This window comes from Bubalus kerabau, chromosome 4 (assembly GCF_029407905.1).
Source record: "Bubalus kerabau isolate K-KA32 ecotype Philippines breed swamp buffalo chromosome 4, PCC_UOA_SB_1v2, whole genome shotgun sequence".
Classification (NCBI taxonomy): Eukaryota; Metazoa; Chordata; class Mammalia; order Artiodactyla; family Bovidae; genus Bubalus; species Bubalus kerabau.
In genome coordinates this window covers 127,402,362-127,412,979 of record NC_073627.1, presented here as the reverse complement: position 1 = coordinate 127,412,979, position 10,618 = coordinate 127,402,362, and the positions used below count along the sequence as shown (strand labels likewise).

At 37.4% G+C, this 10,618-nt stretch overlaps 1 protein-coding gene across 2 annotated transcripts in view; it reads right to left on the bottom strand.

Moving 5' to 3' along the window:
- Positions 1–2,818: 2,818 nt before the first annotated feature.
- The window catches only part of MELK (maternal embryonic leucine zipper kinase), a 72,823-nt gene continuing 65,023 nt past the window's right edge, over positions 2,819–10,618 (bottom strand). For both annotated transcript variants that reach the window (XM_055578545.1, XM_055578544.1), the window contains 3 exons: positions 9,591–9,759; positions 6,339–6,442; positions 2,819–3,347 (listed from right to left, as the gene is read on the bottom strand). In XM_055578545.1, coding sequence (XP_055434520.1) covers positions 3,170–3,347; positions 6,339–6,442; positions 9,591–9,759 — 451 coding nt within the window. In that variant the 3' untranslated portion in view covers positions 2,819–3,169. The remainder of the gene's footprint in view (positions 3,348–6,338; positions 6,443–9,590; positions 9,760–10,618) is intronic.

The window sequence follows — 10,618 nt, the reverse complement described above, 5'->3', positions numbered from 1 at the left end:
TCTAGACTAAATTGATCCCCCAAAAAATTTTTTTAATTTTTAAAAAATTTTAAAGGTAAATATACTAAAAACTCCAATTTAAGGATTTCAATTGTTAGACCAGGTGTTTAAAAAAGAAAATAAAATATAAAATATTATTTCTTATATTAAGGTTAAGCAGTGTTTTTAAAATGTGTTCATGTGATGGATCCTAAAGCAAAATGTGCTTCTTACTATGGTTCATGGTCAGAAGTTTTTCAGAATCACTGTTCTAGACCTGCCATCTGCTATAGAAACAGAAGAGTAATCCTTCTGTCTTACAAAAATATATAAATTGGGTTTTAGAAAATTAAAACTTCCGTTCTTCAAAAGACACCATCAAGAAGTACAAAGACAACCTACACAAAAATAAAAAAATTACAAATCATGTATTTGAAAGGGGACTTATATCTAGAACTATAGAATTCTTACAACTCAACAGTAAAAAGAAAAACAGCCCAATTAAAAATGGGCAAAGGATCTAAATAAATATTTCTCAAAAAAAAGATGTATAAATGGCCAACAGGCACATGAAAAAAAATGCTCAATATCATTAGTCATTAGGGAAAAGTAAATGAAAACCGCACTAGATACCACTTCATATCTCTTTGCAGGGCTAAAATAAAAAAGACAATAAGAAATGCTAGACTATAAATGTGAAAAAATTAGAACCCTCATACATTGCTGGTGGAATCATAAAATGATTAGCAATTTGTCAGTTTTACAAAATGTTAGATGACTCAGCAATTCCAATCTTAGGTATACACACAAGAGAATTGAACACCTATGTCCACACAAAAACTTGTACACAAATATCCAGAGCAGCATTATTTATAATAGCTATGAAGCAGAAACAACCCAAATATCCATCAACTGATAAATGGATAAATATAATGTGATATATCCATACAATGGAATATTTTTCAGCAGTAAAACAGAAAGAAGTCCTAAAATATGCTACAACATGATGAATCTTAAAAATACTATGATGCTAAGCTGAAGGAAGCTAGACCCCAGAGGCCACATATAAGATTTCATTTATATCAAATGTCCATAGTAGTCAAGTCCATAGAGGCAGAAAGTAGATTAGCAGTTGCCAGGGGCTGTGGGGGGTGCGGGGCGGAGGCAGGGGAGGTTCAGGAATTGGGAGTTACCACTAATGGTTACAAGCGTTCTCTTTCAGGTGGTGAAAAAGTTCTAAAATTAGATTGTGGTGATGGTTGCACAAATAGGAATATACTAAGAACCACTGAACTGTACACTTTAAAGGGGTTATTTTATAGGATGTGAACTGTATTTCAGTAAAGCTGCTATAAAAAAATTTTAAACTCCTTGATAGCACTCCTTTATCAAAACAGTTTAGTGGAGGCTTCAAGTTCCTTCAAGTTTTCATCACATTTCCAGCTAAACTTTTGAATCCTCATCCCCTGCTATCCTCCCTGTAGCACCTTCCACCTGTACCCTAAACACACAAGCCATTTTATCATTCCATGCCTTTGTACATACTATTCATGCTGCCAAGAATGTCATACTGTTTTCTCTTTCTATTGAACTCATGTATCTTTTAAGACCAAATACAGTTTCCTTTAAGAAGGAAGGAAAGTTTCCTTACTCCTCCAGACAAAGTTGATCATGCCCTCTATACTACAAGTACTGGTAGATTTAAGTACTGGTTGATTTATATGCATCTGCCCTTTTAATTGGAGAAGGCAATAGCACCCCACTCCAGTACTCTTGCCTGGAAAATCCATGGACGGAGGAGCCTGGTAGGCTGCAGTCCATGGGGTCGCTAGGAGTTGGACACGACTGAGCGACTTCACTTTCACTTTTCACTTTCATGCATTGGAGAAGGAAATGGCAACCCACTCCAGTGTTCTTCCCTGGAGAACCCCAAGGACTGGGGAGCCTGGTGGGCTGTCATCTATGGGGTTGCACAGTCAGACACGACTGAAGCGACTTAGCAGCAGCAGCCCTTTTAATGGGCTTCCCAGGTGGCCCTAGTGGTAAAGAACCCACCTGCCAATGCAGGGACGTAAGAGATGGGGGTTCGATCCCTGGGTCAGAAAGATCCCCTGGACCAGGGAAGGGCAACCCACTCTAGTATTCTTGCCTAGAGAATTCCATGGACAGAGAAACCTGCCGAGTTATAGTCCATAGGGTCACAAAGAGATGGACATGACTGAAGTGACTTACACATACACAACCTGCTAAGAGACTGAACTTGAGTTTATTAGACAGTTTGATATTCAGTCCTAGAACCTAATGCTTATAAGCACTTAGTAAATGTTTACTGAACAAATGAATGATAAAACATTTCCTCACTATTGACTAGAAACACTATTTTTTTCTCCAACTAGTTTAACTCGTAAAATCCATACAAATATAACTTTAGTGCTGACCTTTAGAGACCAGTAAAATGAAATAAAAAGACAAATTTGAGGCCACCCTTGAGACTTTTGGAAAATTACTATAAAGTAACATTTCATAGGGGTTCATAGTTCAGATACTTATCATTGTTGACTGAAAACACTTACTGAAGTCAACACTCTTTTATTCAACATATTAAATGTGTTGTTTAACTCTGGTAACCACAGCTGTGACTTAGTTAACGATCTCAATAAATCCTACTTAAATCGGAGACAGGAAAAAATTATGCAAATGAATTCTTATCTGTTTTTCTGCCCAAGGCATATTTGATAACAGATAAAACATACTCCAAATAGTCTCTACTTAATAGTCAAGAAGCCATTTGAGGTTTTATTTGGATCAAAATCAAATACAAAGAAGAGGAGAAGCCTGCTATGTTCACAAATGATTTTATTTCAGAAAGAAATTACACATTAAAAAGAAGACATAGTTAAGAGCTTACAATCATGTATGGAAGTGATTCCAAGAAAGTAAACAGTTATTAAATATATAAAGCGCATGATTTAAAAAGACAGTAATAGTTAATGACAGATGGGCTTGCCTTAGGTTCACCCACAAAATAGTATCTTTTGTCTAAAAACAAAAAGATATTGGTCTTTGAGACAGCTCTTTAGACATGAGTTTGTACTTCCAGTGGACTTGAAAAATCAAACCAATCACACCAGGCTCCACATAGGCTGTATCACACCCATACTCATCAAGCAGGATGGAAACCATCCATCAATTAAACCTTGCAGCTAGATAGGATGTCTTCCACTAATCTCTTGTAAACCCAGGCATCACCCTTAAGCCGCTGCCTCCTGATACCCACCACGTCGGGTTTTTGAAGCTGGCACACTTCTAGTTCAAACTGCATTGTCACTTTGCCAAAATCTGACTGTGTTTGACACTTCAGTGTATAGCTGTGAAAAACAAGATAAGAAGCCAGTTAGTAGGAGAATCATGAATATTCTGTATAATACAAGAGATTTCTAAGCCTCTAGGAGGCCAGTGGGGAAAATGAACCATGATTTCATATTAAGCAATGTAGTACTGCTTACAGTTTCCAGATGACCTAGCTATGCATTAGTGATGGAGTATGACTAGTGTTTTCCCAAAAGCTGAACCAGAATCTTTAAAAAAAAAAAAAAAAAAGCTGAAAAGGCTTTATCAGAATTCTCCCTTGCTCCAAAGAAAAGTGCTTTATTCATAGCTATACAAGCCATTCATGCTTAAGAAATCTTTTGGCATCCTTTAGGCAAATCTTTCAATGGTGTAACCTGTGAACATCAGGCCATTTCCACAATGTTCACAACAAAAGAAAGCAGAGGGAAGATGAAGAATATTTTATTTTGTGCATTTCATCAGAACTTCTGTCTTTCATATAAATTAAGCTGAAGCCACCAACCTGTTAGTAAGAAACACGTTTTTGAGGTTTTTCTAATAGTGAATGTGACAGTTGTTCAGTTGTGTCCAACTCTTTGCAACCCCATGGACTATATAGTCCATGGAATTCTCTAGGCCAGAATACCGGAGTGGGTAGCCTTTCCCTTCTCCAGTGGGTCGAACCCAGGTCTCCCACTTTGCAGGCAGATTCTTCACCAGCTGAGCCACAAGGGAAGCCCTATTTTTTAACAGTAATAAGAGGTTATGATCATTATAACACTTTAGGGCAGAGTTATAAAATATATCGCTCTTTCTTACTTTGGGGCTTGATCTATTAAAAATAAGCAGTCGATAACAGAAATGCCATAAGGTATACCCTGTAGTCGGAGAAGGCAATGGCACCCCACTCCAGTACTCTTGCCTGGAAAATCCATGGACGGAGGAGCCTGGTAGGCTGCAGTCCATGGGGTCGCTAAGAGTCGGACATGACTGAGTGACTTCACTTTCACTTTTCACTTTCATGCATTGGAGAAGGAAATGGCAACCCACTCCAGTATTCTTGCCTGGAGAATCCCAGGGACAGAGGAGCCTAATGGGCTGTTGTCTATGGGGTCGCACAGAGTCGGACATGACTGAAGCGACTTAGCAGCAGCAGCAGCAGCATACCCTGTAGTTAAGGTTCCTGATGGGAAGATGAAGCACAGAGCAATGTAGTCACATCAAAGATAAAACGTGATTCTTCCTCATTGGAAAAAGATAGCAATGGAATATGACAGAGATTAGTGACACCACTCCACTGAAAAGTTCATTATTCTGCTTTGTCACAAAGAAAGTAAGATAAAAAGAAAAATAAGGGATCAAGGCAGACCTTTGGGTGGATCAGGAAGTTCAAGGAACAGATTATTAGTTAATAGCCAGTTAGTGATCTGACAGATTATATGCTAAAGGAAAAATAATTGAAAGCTTTCTCATATAGATTTGGTGAGAGGTTCTGCAACTGTGAATAAACCCCAAGCATGAAGAGCAAGTCAGGGTTAGATGTGTTTTAATGACATTTGAAGAAGAAAGCCAGGATTCACATTAGTGCTTGCCAACACTTAGAGATAATGAAAAGTAAAATTACTGTTGCAAAAGATTCTTTCTTAAAATCTTCTCTCTATTGACTGTTCCGTTTAAATATTTTTGTTTATTAGTGGCTCTTCTTTGTCATTGTTCAATCACTAAGTCATGTCCAACTCTTTGCAACCTCATGGACTACAGCACACCAGCCTTCCCTGTCCATCGCTATCTCCCAGAGTTTGCTAAAATTCATGTCCATTGAGTCAGTGATGCTATCCAACTATCTCATCATCTGTTGCCCCCTTCTCCTTTTGCCTTCAATCTTTCCCAGCATTGGAGCCTTTTCCAATAGGTCAGCTCTTTGCATCAGGTAGCCGAAGTATTGGAGCTTCAGCATCAGTTCTTCCAATGAATATTCAGGGTTGATTTCCTTTAGGATTGACTGGTTTGATCTCCTTGCAGTCCAAGGGACTCTCAAGAGTCTTCTCTAGCACCACAATTCGAATGCATCAATTCTTAGGCACTCAGCCTTCTTTAGGGTCCAACTCTCACATCTGTACATGACTACTGGAAAAACCATAGCTCTGACTATACAGACCTCTGTTGGCAAAGTGATATCTCTGCTTTTCAATACGCTGTCTAGGTTTATCATAGCTTTTCTTCCAAGGAGCAAAGAGTCTTTTAATTTCATGGCTGCAGTCATGTCCGCAGTGATTCTGGAGCTCAGGAAAATAAAATCTGTCAGTTTCCAATTTTTTCCCCTTCTATTTGCCATGAAGTGATGGGGACTGGATGCCATGATTTTAGTATTTTGAATGCTGAGTTTTAAGTCAGTTTTTTCATTCTTCTAGTTTAGTGCTTTTATTCTTCTATTAGTGCTTTAATAATGAAATTTTAGAGAGACACAACTAAGTGGAAATGCTTAGAAATATGAACATCTTAGGTAACCAGAAGAGTTCTGACTGTCCAAACCATGAGATCATGACCCAGGAGGTTTTGATGGCAGTTCTTTCAACAGTGGGAAAGAGATAAAGTGACATACTTTCTAAAGAACGGAAAACCAATCCTATCACATAGACATCATAAAGAGGAGTATGTGTGTATATATATATCTATATATATCTCCTTGATTTGAGGTATCTCATAAATTTAGATTACAACTTAGAAATACTATTATTAAGCAGAACATTAAAGAAAAATAGAAAAAGCAAAAGAAAACTGGAAAAAATTCAGATTTTTCTATTTTGAAAAGTCTAACTTTGAAAGTGGTGACAATATGGTCACTTAAAAAACTTCGAAAGCCCATATAAAACAAAAAGAATAAATTATAAACACAGACACTATCATAAAAGCTTTTTTGGAAAAAATGAAATGGAAGAAATACGTATTTTTAATAAGAGAAGGGACTCAACCTATATTTTCTCAAAGTTCAAAAGACATCAAGTAATGGATAAAAACATGCTTCTTACCCCTTCTGTACAAAGTCAACGTGCTTCTTTGGAAGAACAGACATTATTTCATTCAAGAGTTGATCTGGATTCACTAATCTGGTTGTAGTCACATTATAGTGAGGCTTAAAAAAGAAAAAGGAGGGGTGAGAAGTAAATCCTTACATCAATACAAAGACCATCCTACCTGATTTAGAGATCCCCAACTCCTCAATATAGTACCATTTCAAGTGGAAATATTTCAAGACAAACAGAATTTACAATCAACTCTTAGCAAGTTGGACTGAGATGGTACTGGGAGAGCCTACAGAAATCATGTTTATTAGTAATCACCTCCATATCATCATTTTTATACTTGCATCTTCCTCTCCTACCAGCTTTTTAAATAAGTAAATAAATATGAAAATAATGTCTATCTCTCTGAGCTCTACCTATTTCCCCCTTCTTCTATTGTGATAAAAGATTCCTGCAGTGTAAACTGTGAGAAAACAAATGCCCTAGAAAATTTCACTTGTATATAGTTGGATGTGTTTCCTTAATTCTTTCTTGATTACTTAAGGAATTTTATAGAATCCCAGGAGCTGATTCTATGACAATTTTATGAAGGAATGAATATAACAGGTTTTTCTCATTCACTCACAGCATATTTCTCAGAAATAATTTCATTCCTAATTCGTAACTGTCTATCCATTCATCCAACAACTATTTATTGAAGGCTTACTAGGTCCCAGGCACTGTTTTAATAGGTCCCAGAGACAGACAAGAATCCCTGCCTTCCTAGTACTACCTTTATTGTCAAACAAAATTATACCTTCTATGTCTTTAAGATTTCAGTTCTTTTTATAAATAACAAAATGCTGAGGTTGGAAACGACCCCACTACCTTACTTTTCAAATGAAGAACCTATGACCCAAAGAAGAAATACAAGTTTCTTAAGATGGGGTTTCCCAAAATGTGATAAAAAATTATAACTGGACTTATAACCTAAGTGGCACATGTATACTTTTTTTGGGTCACACTGCATAGCATGCAGGATCTTAGTTCCCTGACAAGAGTTCAAGACTGTACCCAGTGCCACAGAAGCATGGAGTCTGAACCACTAGACCACCAGGGAAGTCCCAGATAAATACTTTTATGTATTTGTTTCAATCTGATTTAGAAAAATATAATTAGCAAAAACTAATAATATATGGTTTCCTTTTAAATAAACACAAGATTTTAAAAAGTTAGTCATCTTGATTGTGGTGGTTTCACAAGTGCATTATGCATGCCAAAGTATATGAATTGTACATTTTTAATACATGCAGATTATTGCATGTCAATTATACCTCTAAATCTATTTTAATTCTGCATTACATAATGCTCACTTTGGCAGCACATATACTACAATGCATCATATAAAGAAAGTATCAGAAAAATAACAGTGTAGATTATACACTGATATGCCTATATGAAGGTGACTGTCAAATGACTGGCGTTCAGGAACCTCAGTTTCAGGTTATAAAAGGAACAAGAGGCACAGCTGTGACAAGCTCCTCTGTCTCTTGGCTTCCAACTCAGGACTTTTTTCACCAAATTAACTTGGTCTTTTCAAGATAATAACAAACTACACACTCAAATCACAATTCAAGTGATTCCTTTTGTAAAATAAAGAAGTGATCTTATTTTATCTATTTAAAAATAAGATTTTTAAAGACTGCTTCCTAAAAGAGGGCTGAACTACATACGACTTGCTATCTTAAAAAACTAAGGTGTTCTTCGTACCATCTTTCATCTTTTTTTTGCCCCATCTCACAGCTTGTGGGATCTTAGATCCCCAAGGGATCAAACCTACGTTCCCTGCAGTGGTAGCACTGGAGCACCAGGAAAATCCCTTTGTACCATCCTTTTAATTTTCTGTAAGTTTATAATTTTTAACTTAACAACCGTGTGGAAACATGAGGCTAATCTCCGAAAGCAAGTCCTTCAGTTCTGAAACACTTTAAACATTAGAAAGGGTTAAAGATCCAAAGTTAGATAAAGTTTCAGATGCTCAGATGTGCTAATTAGAACTGTGCTTCTGCTACACTGGGGTTAAAATGCTCAACACTGACGAAAATAATACTTGACACTGGAACACCTTATATCAATAAAGCATTTCATATGCAATGTAGCATTTCACACAGTCTTGTTTACATATCCCAACTCTGTGAAGCTGCCAGAGACATTCTCTCCAGTTTTTACAAATAAAGACATTGAGAAAGTCAGAGATAAAATGTCTTAGCCAAGCTACACTGTATGAAGCTGAGGCTACAACTCAGGCTTCTCATTCCCATCTTGTCAGTTCTCTCCTACATTCTGGAAGCACTGGAAAAAACCTAGAAAGCCAATATCATAGCAGTTCCTACTGAAAAATGCATTCGAGTTCCAAACAATTTACATAGGTGAACATTTCAATGATGTTATCCATTAGTATTTGATAAATGCTTAGCATCTCAATAACGTATATAATTGGACAAGTTTCCTTCATCTTCTTTATTTACTATTCTCATAGAAATGACATATGATTTTCATAATCCCAGTGTCAGGGTTTGAAATACCTCACAACTGTCTCCAACTAGAGAAATCTCAGAATAAAAGGATAAAATATGCCTAATAAACAGTCATATGAAACATAAAACTCCAGTGAATTACATAAGTTCTACAAGGCAACAGACACTAATGGAGAAGTCCTATCTTCTCTCACTTTAAGATAGAACATAAATGGGATCTCAGAACATTTCTCCCCCGAAGCGCCCAGCCTCCCTTCTGGGCCTGTTGCTATTCTCCTCACACACACCACACTCAAAGTTCAAATTAACTTCCTCTGCATTCAAATATTTTGTGAGGGCCTACAAATGCACCCATGTGTCAGGGACTCCTCTATGTACCAGAAATAGGACAACTGAGCACAAGTTCCCACCCTTAAGACAGTTCCTCAAACATGCCCCACGCTTCCTCATCTCCATGTTGCCTCTGAGATTAATCCCCCTACCTGAACTTGAATATTTAAATTTTAGTTATTTGTCCCCCTAAAAGATAAACTGTATGTAATTTACCTCTGCATTAAGCCTACTGCACAGTAACATGTATACTTTAGGTGCTCAAAAAATATATACATATTAGCTAAACAGATGAATAAGTAAATTAAAAATACTAATCAATTCATGCATTCAGTACTTTTCTTTGGAAAAAAAATAGTACAATTAGCAGTCAGCTTCTAAAATCCATGTTAAAGAACTTCAGTCCACCCACTTTTAGTCTTCTTGGCCCATCTTTGACAGAGCCTTTCCTTTTGCTCCTGGTAAGCACTGTGATAACCTTATCCAACCCCTTCTCAAGGCTCCCAAACACTTTGGTTCCTTTTCTTTTTGGAGTTTCCTCTACATGTACTTGGTTGAGATTGAGTTCTACTGAGTGACACCTGAGGGGAAAAAAGCAAAAAACCTCATGAGTAGGAGCTGGACTTCCTCCTGTTGGCCCCTCACAGAGATGCTTTTGTCCTGCCTGATAGGTGCCAGGTATGCCCAGGCCAGGCCATCTTATTCTTCTTCAGGGAGCATGAAAGCCATCTCCCACCCAAAGCAGCCATCACCTGTCCACCGAGCCAAATGCCAAAATTATTTTTTCCCATACCTTTTTTATTTTTAATGTCAAATCTGTAGAAGAGTTGAGCAAAATATATAACGACCACCCACATATCCTTCTAGATTAATATTATATTAATATTTTGTCACATTTGCTTTATGTATATATAATAAATATATTAAAAATAAGCCATCAAAGTAACCCATATGAAGATATCACAACCCTTTATTCTAAAACACTTCAGTACACATCAATGTATCAATATTTTCCTACATAACCACAATCTCATTATATCAAGAAAATGAGTAATAATGCCATGCATGCATGCTCAATCGTGTCTGACTCTTTGCTTCTGTTAGTAGACATCTGTACTCCATTGGCAGAAGTGTAGGGAAAGATGGGCCTCAGCACAGGAACCCTGGCCCCAGCCTCCCAGCCGGCTGTATTTTTTTATTTATTTATTTTTGGCTGTGCTGGGTCCGCACTGCAACACGGGCTTTTCTCTGGTTGTGGTGAGCAGGGGCTACCCTACAGCTGCAGTGTATGGTCTCCTCACTGAGGTGGCTTCTCTTGGGGGGAGCACAGGCTCTAGGACACACAGGCTTCAGTACTTGCAGTTCCCAGGATCTGGAGCACAAGCTCAATGGTTGTGGTTCACAGGCTTAGCTGCTTTGCAGCTTGTGGGATCATCCCAG